We start from the raw sequence: 15,882 nt of genomic DNA on the forward strand, positions 1-15,882 counted from the left end.
CCATATTGTTTTGGTTCTCACTAGCATAAAAATAATAAAAGTCATAAAAGTATTGTTTTTCTATAAATATTTTTTTAGTTTGTTTTGATACACATATAATTTAATAGGGTAGTATTTTTTATTTTCAAATTTAGTGGATAACAATTGTAAAAAATGAGTGAAAACAATCCCACGGACAATGCGACGGATTTAAGGTTATGTCAAGGTACGTCTCTTGTGAATATCAATTGATTGTTAGGTTTTCTCTTTTCTAATTGCCATTTATATTTCACCAAATGCAGCCATGAGGGATATTAAACTATTTATTGCAAAATCTTTATTGTCACTATCCACTGCAGGTTCACAAGCTCTGGCAGACGTTACTGGTGAAGAAATTGATTATTGTGAGCGACCTGTGATCCTTGCAGGAGATTTTTGTGTGAATTTCTCGTTACCTGAAACATTATTAACCTTCCTTAAAGAAAAAATTTGGATTGGAAATGATAAATGGTAGGAATGATCCAACAACCAAAGGGGGAACTACCATTGATGCAGTTTTTGCAAGAAATATTGAAAAAATAGAACTCAAACATTTCGTTATCTTACTTTATCGACTTTCGTATCTTACTTTAGTTATCATAATCCCATTGTAAATGTTATAGATTTGGATATTTCTCCACTCGAAAATGATAATTAAAAGATGCGATCAATTGTGAATTGTAAGCATTGTTAATAAAGTTTGTCTTAAAGAAACAATATGATTTCACTAAAAATCAATTTCTACCCCTTCCTATTTTCATTTCCACATTACGAAGTTTCACTTCTTCCGCGCGGAGGGATTCCACGCACTATTTTTTTTTCTACATTCGAGTTTAATAAGTTTTTTTTCTTTCTTATAACCAAATGCATTTTTTAGGACTAATAACGAACTTAGTTTTTAGGCACTATTTGCATTAATTTTTCTGTAGCGTACAATATTCTAGAGTTGTTAACGACAGGATGGAAATCCCATCCTGCAACAGATATGATCGGGACACGAACCTGTGATCTTTATTGTCCATATTGGGGAACTGAGTCTCTCGGTCTACAGCTCTCTGGGTCAGTATAATAAAATAAAATCCGTGGTAAGTGGTACAGATACATCAACTGTTTAGGAAAAGGCTATGGGTTCTGACACATGATATCAGCGGTAGATACAGTATATCTATGCATTAGTCAGATAAATGATCAAACACATTTTTTTATTTTTTTTTGCTTTTATAGTTTGAGTTGAGCATCAAATTGTACAACTCTTCTTTTAATAAGTACCAACATGGATAAGAAAAAAAATAGTAGATTTTACGAAATAACATACATTTCATGATAATAGTTGAATAATGTGCTAAATATTTCACACATGGGGAATTTTAGGGACTTTTATAGTCATTAAAATAGAAAAACTGCAATATTTTCCAGTTATGATTGACATTAAACTTACATGAAATGTTATGTATCATGTTTACTTATAGTTTCGAATATTAATAGGCATTTAATTCATCAAAGATAGTTAAAATATATTTTTTAATTAATTTAAAAAGAGAGTTCTGAATAAAAATAAACTGAACATTTTAGAACCAAAAAAAGTTTTGAACTGATTTCTATAACTGAGTTTCGCTTCATTATGTATTAATAGTAGTACCTATTTAAATATTCTAGCACGCAAGCAATAATCAGTACTGAAATTTTATTTCAGAGGAAACTTACTCGTTTTACTTCATTTATTTATTTACTTCTTCAAGATGAATTCAAAGTTGAAATCTGTGCTTTTAAATAGCATTCCATTGAAAACTAAAATATTCCTGCCGTTTTCGCACGGTGGCAGACGTGCCTAAAATGTTCGTTATGGTGTCCTAGGAGATAAGATAAGGGAATCCAGCTTTAAAGCGACTTAAGTATCAAGTTGGTAGGCATATCATTTGAATCCTCTTATTTCGTCCAAAATTTTCAAAAATATTACACGCATTATTTTTAAGTACATTGTTACGTCCGAATTTCATAAAAATATTTCCTACCTCTCTAACTTACAAAACCTACGCAATAACATAATTTAAAATTGAATATTATTCAGCCAATTTTTTTCTCATTTTTTAAACACGAGAAATAAATTGAAACGTATTTTATAGGACTCGTAAACTAAGATTTTTTTCTTCTCCTTTATAAAAAATTCAAAATTTGAATACTCTATGCATTTTACGAGAAATGACGCATGAAAATTGAGCAAAAAATTTAATATGAAGAAAATCCAGTTTTGTGAAAAAGAAAAGTGTTTGTGATTTAATTTTTTAATATTTAAAAAATTATTTGAACGCTGCATTATCTAGGCTCATAAAAATTTGTGAAAATTGAGAATTATTAAATTGATTTATTGAGGAAAAATTACACCAAATTAGCATCTAAAAAAAAATATTAATGCCGCTTTTCCTTACTGCAAGAAGGTATATAGTTTAAATTTAATCTGTGCTTCCAATTTTAAGGTACTGATACTATGGCTTTATTTTTCTTGGCTGAAGATCTAAATTGAAGAAGAAAAATAATCACGCAATTGTTAGAGGTTAATGGATTACGTAAATTTGAAGCATGTACTTATTATTAAATGAATGCAAGGCACAATCTTTGTTTTCTAATATCAACTTTAAAGCTAATTTGGATTTAAAAAAATTTAACCTGTGCTTTAGCAACAAATAGTTGATGAGCGTTCGCCTACCAATGAGGTTACCTACCGGGTTCGAATCCCAGCTATGGCTGGAGGATACGAATCCCGCACTCTGCTTGCACAGACCGCAGTGCTAACGTAAAATATCCTCAGTGGTAGACATCATAGGTAAGAGTCCCATTGTCGTCAGGCTAACAGTGGGAGGTTTTCCTTTCCATGTAACGCAAACGCGGGTTAGTTCCAGATTACAAGTCAAAAAGCACCCCAAGGAAAATTTCTCCCAATTCTTGGTCCAGGAGTTCCCTTGTCTTCTGGATTGAGTTCGAAATTATAACGATTTGGTATAAATTATGAGGAACATTAGTAGTCGTAAAAACAAAAATTGGGTCGGCTGTTCAACGACGATTATAAAATAAAATAAAATCGAACCTCGAGTCATATTGTCACAAATCATACGTTGTAAATCATTAAAAATTTAAGTCAGTGTATTTCTAAACTTTTTTAACACGTTTGTAATCTTAGATTTTAAATAAATACCACGGGTGGCATTTCGTTAATCCTCGACCAGGCAGTGGCAACCGGACTTGCACCCTGGTCTATCGCTGCAGCGACACAAATTAACCCTATGCCCCATTTGTGGTTGGTCGAAAAATTTAACCTTATAAGGAGGTCGAGTTCAAAAGTGCTTTAAACATGTTTACTTAATATTTGAACAGAATCGAGAATATTTGAACAGGTCGAGTTCAAAAGTGCTTTAAACATGTTTACTTAATATTTGAACAGAATCTCAAGTTTTAAGGCCGGGATAGCCTGGTCGGTAGGGCGCTGGGCCCATGTTCGAGAGTTCGAACACCGCCGGCGTAGTAAAGTGACTGATGCACTTTAAATCTGTCGAGTCGCACTAGTCCTCCATGTTCCCATAGCAAATCAGTACCTCTGGGGGTACTGGATTGGAGATCGATCGTTCTCCGATTCAGGTCAAAATTACGATCTGTCGATGAATGAATGGATGCATGAATGGGTTCACCTTATAAACAAGTGTGACTTATGATGTGGCAGAAGTCGAATTCTTGGCCATAGATGGCGCCACTGAAAAACAAGAAACGCACACTCTCCCTTAAATTTGATCAGTTTCATCAAGCAGGCTTGCCCGTGTGGCAAGTGGCATTAGAACCAACCAACAGAATATCAAGAACCTACATTCACTGCTTCATTCAATTGAAGAGCAAAAGTACAGGTTAAAAAATACAATATCCTAAAGCAGTAGGCGTAAATATGTGCAATTAAAAAGTGGAAGTAAATCTGTGTAAATATGCATTAATATGTGCAAAATGAAATGACACAAAAAATGAAAGCTTGGAAGTGTTTATTACAAAATAGCACAAACACACAGCTTGTCTTCGACATTATTTCCAGTTTTTTGTTTTTATTCGTTTACAATCACACTCTGCTATGTAATAGGAAATGCTCTTTCAACATATGACATATGCAACACATGAGACAGAGTTCAACGTTCTTCATAGAAATATGAATATAAATAGAATTTCATAGCATTATAATAGTTAAGAGCATTTTTGAAATATTCTTTCAGATTTTATTACACGCTTATTACAAAGGTATAATTAAAGAAACTGCCTTTATTGTTTAGGTGCCTTTAAAGCCTTAAAAACAATCGGGAAAAAAAGTGGTGGCGAATTAATAAATGTGAGCTTTTTATTTTAACTATCACTTCAATTTGAAGAAAGAAAAAAATTAGGAGAATTGAGTTTGGTCCATAAGCGTTACATGTGCCTAATTTTTGGGACAAAATTAAAATTCGAACTGGTTCTCTATATTTGACACATCACAAGCAAAATTCTAAAATTTGCTAATCTGCGAAAAGATTAATTTCTTTCTTGATTGTATCTTTCATGAGTTTAAATCGATGATTATTCATGAAAATTTTCGTTATTTGTCTGAAATATTGAGGGGGACATCCCTCCCTGCTGAAGCCCATGGTTTGGTCTAAGAATCGTGGAAGTCAAAAGATTTATTATTAATGGATTTTTGACTATTGATAATGTAACTGTTTTGATAAGCACAAGAACTAGGCACAAATGTAACTATCTTCTCCCTCCCGTGTGTTAAACAGTGTGCAAAAAAAAAAAATTGCGAACACATTTTTTAAAAAAATATTTTATGTGGCATTTTGTAAGCAAAGTTTACAAATCTGAACTTACCTTACTCTAGAACAAATCCTACAATTTTATAATTTAGTTATATAATTTCATATTGTTAAACTTAAAATATTCTGAAAAATTAAAAATTGTAGCATTTCAAAAAAGAATCTCAAATTTAAAAACAATGTAAGGGATACCGGGCAGCATTTATATTAATTACCACTTCAGTTTTAAGAGAAAAAAATCCTTAAGAGAAATTCAAACTTAAAATCCTTTTTTATTTATTTAAAAAATTTTGTAACATAAGTTTATGGCAGAAACTGGCTAAAAATTAAAAATTGTAACACCACTTCTTTTATTAGGATTATTCAAGCATTTAAAAAAGGGCACTTCTAGTAATGTGCCCCATTTAAACAAAATAATAAAAACTCCACAAAATTTAATTTGCCCTATTTTATTTTGGAACAAAATCAATAACAATTTTATTCAAGTAAATTGTTCAATAAAATTATAAATGAAAAAAAGGACACGTCACATTAATTAAAATGCTGTTCAATATAAAAATATGGCTATAAAGCATGGAATGTTGATCTAGAAAATGAAATGTGTGTAAACATTATTAAGATTACTGTCAATGCATTAGACTAAAAGGTTAAAAACATCTCTTAAGTTTGGCAAAATATTTGTAAGCTTTCAATTGGTAAGAAACGAATAATATCATGTGATAATTAAGTTAACAAAGAAATAATAATAATCTCCCTTCAAAATGTTTAAGTACAAAATATGCTAACGAACTTCACAAAAATATGTCATTAATTAATTCCTTAATATTTTGCCATGACTTGTATTATTTAGAGGGTTAATAGTGTTAAAAATTAACGATAGTAATTTTTAAAAAAAATTAAAAAAATCTTAAAATGACTTGGGCCAAATTTCAGTTAAAGTCATAAACTTAAGATTTTTTGTTTTTTTGTTAAAAAAACATATTTAAAAGTGTTGTTTATCCTTATAGAATGTTAACATAAACCATTTCAGAATAAAACTTCTTTTATTAAAATATTATTTTAAAATCATTAATATTTCAATTAAAATGGCATATAACATATTTAATTCTAGTCTTTTATTTGCATGATAAATTTATATATTTTATAACTAACTTTATACTAACTGCATAAGGTATAAATAATTTAATATAAAGTTGAGAAAATCAGAGATGTGAAACATATTTTGTGAAATTATAAAATCTTGCCAACACACTGGGAGCAGGTTTAACCTTTTAGTATACCAATATATAACCAAATATATATTTAGATTTTTTTAATTAAATTTAAAGTCAAATAATTTCATTTACAAATTGTTTGTTTTCATTAATTGCATTACAAGCTCTATGTATAATTACAAACTTTTATCAAACTCTAACATCTTAAGCTTGCAAAACATAATTTAGATACAAAATTCTAACAATGAAACATGCATGAATCAAAGCTGTAGAGTAAGTGTTGAAGACTATATTAAGTTAAAAGATTTGTTCAGTTCCAACAAGCTAAAAATAAAGACCTATAGAGTAATAATTAGTTCATTTACAATTACGTGAACTATTGCTCAATATTTATAAATTATGTATCATATATATAGTAAAATATTCATAATTCAACATATTCATAATTCAATATATCCATAATAAAATATTTAAAATTTAGTTAAAAATGCTTTCCAAGACTTTAGCGAATATTTCAATAGAGTTTTTAAATTGGAGTTTCAGAACTTCAGAAACAGACAGGACATTTCAACAGCTGACTCTACAGCTTCGGTATAAATTAAATTTCAAACTATCACGAGGAATCAAGTAAATTTTGCAATAAGACATTTAAAAAATTATGTTCAGAGAAAAAAAATTATAACAACAGAGTCAAATAATTCACCAGAATCAATTTTGAACAGTTACTGCATTTTTTGAACAATCCATCAACTCCTCATGAACGCACAGATGAACACCTGAGTGCAGCCTACAAATGAAGTATTCTGAATAACAATAGAAGTAGAAGTTTTGGTCTTGTTTGCTTGAAAGACAAACGAATCAGAGAGGATTTCAGTAAAATTTCGTTACACCTCTTAAAACATGTCTTAGTTTCTTTTTATTTGATTATAATGTAAGATGCATGAAAAAATAAATCACTTAAGAACTGGACCACTGTGTATAGCTAAACCTATAAAAAATCTTGGCTAACTCCAATGCACACATTTCCTGCTGTACAATAAATCAACAATCCACTCATTCCAGTCCATTTTTTTACAAACAACTCAACTTCACTCCGAAACACCATAATTGTTTACACAGAGACCTATTCATGACAATGACTTGAAGATTTGTGCTTGCAGAAAATCAACAACCACAATTGCAGTTATAGTTAATGACGAGTCACTTAAAACAACTGTACAAACAATCAAAATACTTTCATCTGGGCGACTTGGAACACGTTCTTTGAAAAACATGTTCTTGGAACATGTTTTTTTTTGTTTATTTCCAAAGTTAATTATGCAGATAGTAATTACTATTTTGGCTACCTGCATAGTACTATGGTCGGTAGGAATGTAAAAGAGGTCACTGTCTAGTGTATTAGTAAATCACTTCATAAACTGTTGCTTTTTTGTCACCTGAACCAGTCACTATATACTTATCGTCTGAAGATATATCGCAGCTTAACACTGATGAGGATTCTTTGGACTGAAAAAGAATACAAAACATGTTTAGAATTTCGGGACTAAATATAATGCTTAAAATTTTGGCCCTAAATACAATATTTATAATATTGGCACTTAGTACAATGTTTTGAATTTCGAAGCTAAAAACGTTCAGAATAATTTTGTAACTTAATACTATGTCTAATCGATGTAGTTAAAAATTTATTTTAAAAGGTTTGCTTAGTGGAAAGCTCCATGTACTTAAGAAGTGTTTTTTTAAATAAAAAATATATAAATGAATAAATAATTAAAAAAATGTACCTATGTGGAAAAAAGCTTTAAACATTAAAATATATTTTATGCACATGCATTTAAATATATATTTTTAAAAAAATAGAAAATTAGTATCTCATCAAAGTACCCTATAATTATTAATATGAGTACTCAAAACTAAATTTTCATCAAGCTTAGAATTTATTTCAGCTAAGTGTTGATAATAGACTCAAAAATCAAACATAATTATTTTTTAATCAATATTATAAATATATGTTATTCACCAATGGTGCAGCTAATTTTTTTTAAAACTTATGCATAATTGAACTTAAAATGAAATTAGTTTAACTGAATAAAAACAGGTTTTTAAGAGAATTCAATCAGTAGTTAAGTCTATTTAATAAACAAGAATATATCAAAACTTTTTAAGTCAATGCAGTTTAATCATTATTAATTAATGTTTATAAATAGTAAATAAAAAAAAATAGAAAATAAAAATTTTAAAAAAATATAAGTTTAAGAATTGTTTTAACTCAACTCCATTTTTAAAGCAGTTCTAAAATTACTAATTTTAAAAACATATAAGATTTTTTGTTGTGAATATAAGATTTTGATAACATCAGTTAATAACAAACACATCTATTCAATTCGTTAATTTTCATAACAACATACAATGAACGAAAATATGTGACCTTTCTTCTAAAAACAAATGAGAACAAAGATGTGTGTTTCTTTGATATTAAATAATTGATACGTATTTTGAATTTTGTGAACAAAAAATTGATAAAGAAAATGAATTCAGTATACTCAGTGTCACTAGTGACTGACACTATGATTGTTACTTATGTAAGATGCTTTAAGACTACAAATTAATGATTAAGTAATATTAGCAAACTGAACACAACTCAATTTGACGATATTGAATGAAATATAATACACAGCAGGCTTTAATGAGTGAAATGTACAGTCCAGAAAATAAAAAGGGCCCTTTTGAATAACTTTTGATCCAATGATTGAATATTCTCCTTCTAGGACTCAATCATAAAGGTTCGAGGGGGTGATATCAAATATACTTATTCATTAATGCAGCCAATATTTTAAGTTAGGAAAACAAACATAAACACATACTTTCTCTGAATAAATATACAATTTTTTCGATGGATTCGGGTTTCTTACCACCAAAATATTGGGAGTAACCCTAATCTGGGAAGTTTGATCCCAATAGTTTAGTTAAGGGAGTGGTCCAAAGTTTGGGTCTCTTAATGATAATTTTACTTTTTGCATATATCACCATATCTAAAGAACTTGTACAGAAAAATTGGGGAAAAATTTGCACACAATTACAAAGTTTTTTTATACAAAGATTAATTATTCCATGCAAAAAACAACTTTGAATTGTAAGGTATACAATTTTTTACATAATTTGAAAGAATGTAATTTTACATGGCAAAATACAAAATTGTGCAAAATCGATAAAATAGTTCTTAAGTAATAAATTTTTTAAAAAGTCTTATTTGTAAGTACTCAGAGAGGCCTTTTTTTTCTTTTCTTTTTTCGTTTTGCAAACTGTACTACTATAAAATTGATATGGCAAAGAAGGAATTAATAAATAAACGAAAGATAAATGTTAGAACAATAGATTTAACAATACCTGAAAAATACTGGCACCATATGGTGTACGCCATGCATTTAATAGGTTATCTTTCCCTGTAGACACAAACCATTTACCACAGTATGCAAACTTCAACGACAGTACGCAACTCTCGTGGAGGTGAAGTTGATACTTATCAGTTTTAGTACAGTGCAGCACTTCAACATTACTACTCTCCATTCTAAATATATGAAATAATATTGCATCATTAAATGAACGATTATATTGTATTGCATTACATTGTATTATATTATATTGTAAAATAAGCTATAATACTTAGTTACTTACCCAACAGCTAACCATTCACCAGTAGGACAATATCCCAAAGAGAATATTTGAGAACTAAAATCATGTTGTTGCAACTGCCTTCCCTGATAAGAGAAAATGAAAAGTAATTAGCATGATATTGTCATTATAAATATGTATTTAATTAAATATGCATATTATCGACAAATTAACAAATGTTAATTTGGAAAATATGCTAATATGTTAAACAAAAATTATTATAACTTTAAAGTAATAATAAAATTAGATATGAAAATTACATATATTCTCATATTAGTAAATTTACTAGTTGTAAAATACAAATGCATATATTTATTAACAAAAATATGTATTTGAGAAAATAGTATCAGTTAATGAATACAGAATTTATCATAATTTATAAAAAAAAGATTTACATGGAACTAAAAATGAATTACATTTTATTATTAATTAAAAAATATGTGATAAAAAAAGGATGCATGTGTATAAAAATTATAAATTACAAAGTAGATCAAAGTTAATTTATAGTAAAATATTCTTCAAAAGCTAAATTTTAAAGAGTTAAAATTAATAAAACTATAGAGGCATCAAAAAATTGTTTTCAACTTAAACTTCACACTCTTGAAATTCAAAAAAGTATATGCTTTGCGTTCTGTAAAATTATTCCTAATTTTTACATTTAAAAATTACAAGAATAAACTGCACAATGAAATATTCCGGAGAAAGTCCAAGGCCCATCCCGGCCAAATGTTGACACTGATTTATTCATCAATGATGATGAATTAAAAAAGACAATAAAAATTTTAAAAACTGTTCAAAAAGATTCTTAAAATAGCTGTATCTTTATTTAATAGAAAATGGAACCAAATAATTAAAATCTTAAAATAATATAAAACTGCACAATGAATGTGCTAATAAATTGAATAAGTTATGTTTGGATAGCAAATGATAGCACTATTACCTCTCTAAGATCCCATGATCGAACTGTATTATCTAATCCACCAGTCCATAATTTAGTTCCATCACTAGAGATATCAATACAACTTGCCCCATCAGTATGGCCCTGAAACTGCCTAATTTAAAAAATAATAATAATAATTCAATTAGATCAAGCATAACTTAATGTTGCTTTCAAATGTACAGAAATGCATGAAACATAAAAATAATGATTGTCTAATATCTTTCAATAGTGGTGAATATTTTTAAAAATTAACAAAAATAATAAATAAATATCAAAAATAAAACATTTTTTTTTAAAAAATAAATTTTACTGTTTGATATGTTATCTATTTCAAAATTTATATTTTAAACATTTGTGAAAACAAAAATTAAAATAAACTTAAATTAAAATTCAATAGGTCTTATAATAAGAAAAATATGATTTATAAAAATTAATATATATATATATATATGCAGGGGAGAGAGAAAGGTACAGTCAAAATGGATGCTTAATATTACAACCAACTGTGGTCCTAACGAATTTGGTTATAACATAAGGTTGCTTTATCGTAAATACATACATAAAATTAGTGTAAACTTTTACTTCTTCTCATAAATACAGGGTTTATTTTGACAAAGCAAGCTACACTTTAAATAGTATAATGAAACTGAGATATATGAAATTTTTTTTAGGTCAAAAGCCAAATATTATTTAATATACAGCACAAAAGGTAAAAAGAAATTTACATTTTTTAAATAACATTTCTTAATATTGCGTATTAACTTTAACCATTCATTCAGGGTTTTTCTTAAATAGATTTCGAAATTTTGCTTCTTGAGAACAATGTTATGAAATTGAGTCACTCTGTTCTTCTGCATTCAGAATTACATCACCATTTTTAATTATTGTAGATATAGGGCTTTTTGGAATATTCTTATGGATTGGCTTGTTTTCAAGGGAAAAAAGCAGTTGCTACACTGGGATAAAAAAAATGCAGTGGCTACATTGGGATGAATTGTTCAGTTTGAACATTGTAATGGGAATTAAAACATTGTATCCATGGGACAGCAAGCAGGACTTCATGTGGCAGTAGTTATAATGAAAGGTTCCGAATAAATGGGAGTCGTACAGAAAAGCATAGACTTTGTTACACACACACATTCATAAAAGAAACAAATTTAACTTGACAACAAAAGCTACAAAGTTCAATCTAGCTATTGGAATCAAAACACTGGTAATATGGATAATAATCTATTGAATGTCATAATTCATGTAAATTTTACAATAGGATAGAGAGAAACTAATCAAGAACTTAAGCTTTAAAAAAAAAATTCAATAGATATACTTCAAAATTTTTATTTAAGTTTTTTACATCTATCCTACTTATTACGAGATTAATTTTTATATCTATCCTACTTATAACGAGATTTGGGTTGCCGAAACTTTCAGGTTTGAACATTTTACAGTTTCTTACCATTATTAGCAGTACTAAAAGATACAAACATTCAATGCTATCTCCTAATTAGCAGCACTAAGAGATACTAACGTTCAATGGTTTATCCTCATTACCAGTGTTTAGAATTAACATTTATAAATAACAATGCATTTATAAATAAAAACATAATTATTGCTCTACCTGACTAGAGTTTGATTATGTAAATCCCAAACAGCTATATTTCCATCACTGCAACAACTGAAACAAACCTTAGAATCAGGACTAATGGCCAGGGCGTAACAGGCTGGAGCATTCGAAGTAAGTTCAGCTTTGATCCTTGGTGTAGGCTAAAAATAATAAACGGATAAGTTATCTGCCTCAATTGAGTGAAAAAGGTAAAACTTTAAAAAAAAGGATAAATATGAAATTAATAACAGGACTGAATCTGTGTATTTGATAATGCAATGTCAAATTTTAATACCCGAAATACTTGTTAAGGAAAAAAATCTTTCAAACTTAAGTAGTTCTTGCAAATATTTATACTCTTTATCAATCATTACTGATTGTTTGATACGTATATCTTCAATTACAAATAATTAAAAGTTGTTTGAGTACATTAAGATTTAAGCACTTGGCAAAACTTTATAGCTTAAAAAAAAGTATTCTTAGTATTATTATATTATATTACTATTATAGATTATTATTATATTTAAATTTTATTTAATTCAAACAAACAATTCACATATCACGGCAAAAGATGTATTCATTTTGTATTTCAATCGTTCATTTAAGGATTCCTAGTACATAATTTAATTGATTACAAGTAATTAACAATTAAAAAATAAATGAATAAAAATTAGTAGACTTAAATAATTACTTTCAGATAAATATTTTCCGGGGCCAAAAGAAGCGGAACAAGCATTTGTTTCAAATCATTTAATAAATAATGAAAGTTAAAATGCATAATTAGTAAATTTAATTACTCAATATAAGATATTGCTAATGCTAATTAGTACATTTTAATAATGTACTGACATTTGAGCACATGAAGGGTTAATTGCATTTAAATTAATTTTGAGATTTTTCCCAGCACATGAATCACTCATTGCTAGACTCATCAAGATATTAATAGTGATACTATTTCAAGAATAAAAAAAAACTGAAAATGTACATATATTTCCAAAAAAAAACAAATATAAAAAGGAAAAAAATTATAAAACTAATAATAAATGAACAACTTACAGCTGCTAAATCCCAGATTGAAATTGTACTTGCTTCACCTCCAACTATTAGCGTTCGACCATCAGGTAATAGCTTACAAGACCTAATGTAGTTGTCTCTTTGCTAAAATAAATAAATTTAGTCAAAAAACTAGTTTTAAGATAAAAATTTAATGAACCAATTGAACTATAGCTAATTCGAAGCCATTTATTTTCTTAATGAATGGAAAAAAATTATTTACATTACTATTCAAACTCTAAACACAATTACATAAGCATAAATTTAAAAATTAATTGAACAAAAAAGATAATTGCCAAAACTAAATAAAAATAAAAATTAAATAAGGGTTAATTCTTAGGAGGGAAGGTTCCCTTTCATATTTTTTTTAATTCCTTTGTCAAAATATTTGACACTGCAATGTGTGAAAAACATAAGAAAATCGCATTATGTAGCAACCACAAGATTTACATTTATACATATAAATTAAATTTGGCCACAAATTTTAGTTAAAAGGATATTGAAATAATTAGGTAAATATTTATTAAAATTGTGGTCTTTTTTTGAAAAAATATTAAAGCAAATGGTGCTTCATAAAATTTCAAATTTCTTATGCAAGCACTTTTCATGTCAAAACATGAGAGAGGAAAAAAAACTTTAGATCTCTAAAGATTAGATAAGCAATAAAATAAAATAAAAAAATTTTATGACTTAAAATCTATCTATTATTTAAAAAATGAAACATTTACAAATAAAATGAGAATAAAATTTTTTAAAATTTCAAGTAGATTAAAATTTCAAGTAGAACAAAATAATGACTCAAAAGAAAGAAAATTTAAATTATCTAAGTTGTGTGATTATTCACAAGTTTTAAGGATAAATAAAAAAAATTTTCACAAATATTCATAGAAGGCATTTAATGACTTTATAACATACAATGAATTAAAAATTTAAGATTTTAAAGCATGCTGCAGTACAAAAAAATTAGATGTATTGGAATATTTTCAATTATAGAATGCATTTGTAAATAAAAAAAACAATCAAACTAAATAAATTATATAAACATAATTTTTAACAAAAAAAAAAAAGGATTCTAATTTTGTGATGACTAATTACTATTACTATAGATTAATTACTTGGACTAATTACTATATGTCAGCAGCATACTAAAGAATTAAAAGATAAAATTAAAGAAGACATTTTTAAAAAAATTTCTATTCGCAACGTATAAATAAGGATAAATTGGAAAAATTATCGATGAAATCGTATTCAGAAAAAAATTTGAAAATACAAATGAAATTCAATAATTAACAGCATGTTATAAGAATAAAAGGTTAAAAGGAAAGTAAACAAAGTTGTTCATACCAAACAATCTAATTGTGAAACGGGACTCTTGTTTGAAGGTACACTGATGTCCCACACTTTAACACAGCCCTGAAATAGAACAAATTCTGTATTAAAAACAAAATAATTTAATTTAAAACAATATAACTTAAAATTTTTTTAAAATAATGGCTTTGCTAATTTGATAATTGCAAGATAAAAAGTTACATTTTTATTAGGTTACATTTTATAGTTAAAGTTACATTTACATTTTATAGTTACATATTTTAAATATTATTTAGTTTATTAGAATTAAAGTTACATTTTTTAAGATAAAAAGTTACATTACTTAGACAAATTTATGACTTCAGAGCCATACATAATTATGCCATACTGTGATTGGCCCCCATAAAAGTGAGTACTACCTAATAATTCTAGTACGTCTTGTTTATTTTAAAAGACCATTAAATAACATGAAACACTTTATTTGCCTTTAAACATCATAACTATAACAAAAAGCTTCAAAAATGGTCAATGTGGGCTTACTGTTACCAATGTTGTTTGGTAAATCTTTGATTTCAAACAGAAAATTTTTAAAAATATTGTGCCCAACGCCTAATTTAAATATTTAATGAAGAATGAGATTTTACCTATCACAAAGCTACTAAGTAAGGTATCAATTTTCAGAATTTGAGGATTAAACCACTGAAAAAAAAACTAGTGGACCCTAAGTGGTTTTGGAAGGGTGGCCGATCATGCCTGTTCTTTTCACAGAGGTTAAGTGTTGCTCATTTAACATTACCCAGCGGACACCTGTGAGCATAAGTCATGCAGGCGAGCAATATTACCCACGCCACACTGCCACAGAAACCTGTTCATAGGGTGGGCCACATTCACACACAACAAAGGACAACACACCGAGAGAAATATCCATGCTCTGAGCGGGATTCGAGCCCGCAGCCATTGGCTTCACAGTCAGGCATAGCCACTTGGCCAAGTCATTGGATATAGAAAATTCAGTTGTGTTGAAAGAAGAAAAAGAAAAAAATAATTTTTTTAATTAATCACACACAAATTTTTAACGCTAAATTAAAGAAAGGGGGAAAATGCATTTTAAAATAAACAATAGGAAGAATAACAATGGCAGGAGGCTGGTAAAAAAAAAAAAAAAAAAAAAAAAAAAAAAAAAAAAANAAAAAAAAAAAAAAAAAGAAGAACCTGGCAGAATAAATAAATATTTCATACTTAACACATTCTTAAATATTA

The 15,882-nt window shown here is 27.8% G+C and overlaps 1 protein-coding gene across 14 annotated transcripts in view; it reads right to left on the minus strand.

Annotated features, from left to right (window-relative positions):
* Positions 1-5,268: 5,268 nt before the first annotated feature.
* The window catches only part of LOC107445501 (transducin-like enhancer protein 4), a 164,754-nt gene continuing 154,140 nt past the window's right edge, over positions 5,269-15,882 (minus strand). For all 14 annotated transcript variants that reach the window (XM_043042565.2, XM_043042564.2, XM_043042563.2 and 11 more), the window contains 7 exons: positions 14,659-14,727; positions 13,318-13,419; positions 12,277-12,422; positions 10,662-10,773; positions 9,725-9,807; positions 9,437-9,617; positions 5,269-7,555 (listed from right to left, as the gene is read on the minus strand). In XM_043042565.2, the coding sequence (XP_042898499.1) occupies positions 7,448-7,555; positions 9,437-9,617; positions 9,725-9,807; positions 10,662-10,773; positions 12,277-12,422; positions 13,318-13,419; positions 14,659-14,727 (801 nt within the window). In that variant the 3' untranslated portion in view covers positions 5,269-7,447. The remainder of the gene's footprint in view (positions 7,556-9,436; positions 9,618-9,724; positions 9,808-10,661; positions 10,774-12,276; positions 12,423-13,317; positions 13,420-14,658; positions 14,728-15,882) is intronic.

Source organism: Parasteatoda tepidariorum, chromosome 7 (genome assembly GCF_043381705.1).
Source record: "Parasteatoda tepidariorum isolate YZ-2023 chromosome 7, CAS_Ptep_4.0, whole genome shotgun sequence".
Classification (NCBI taxonomy): Eukaryota; Metazoa; Arthropoda; class Arachnida; order Araneae; family Theridiidae; genus Parasteatoda; species Parasteatoda tepidariorum.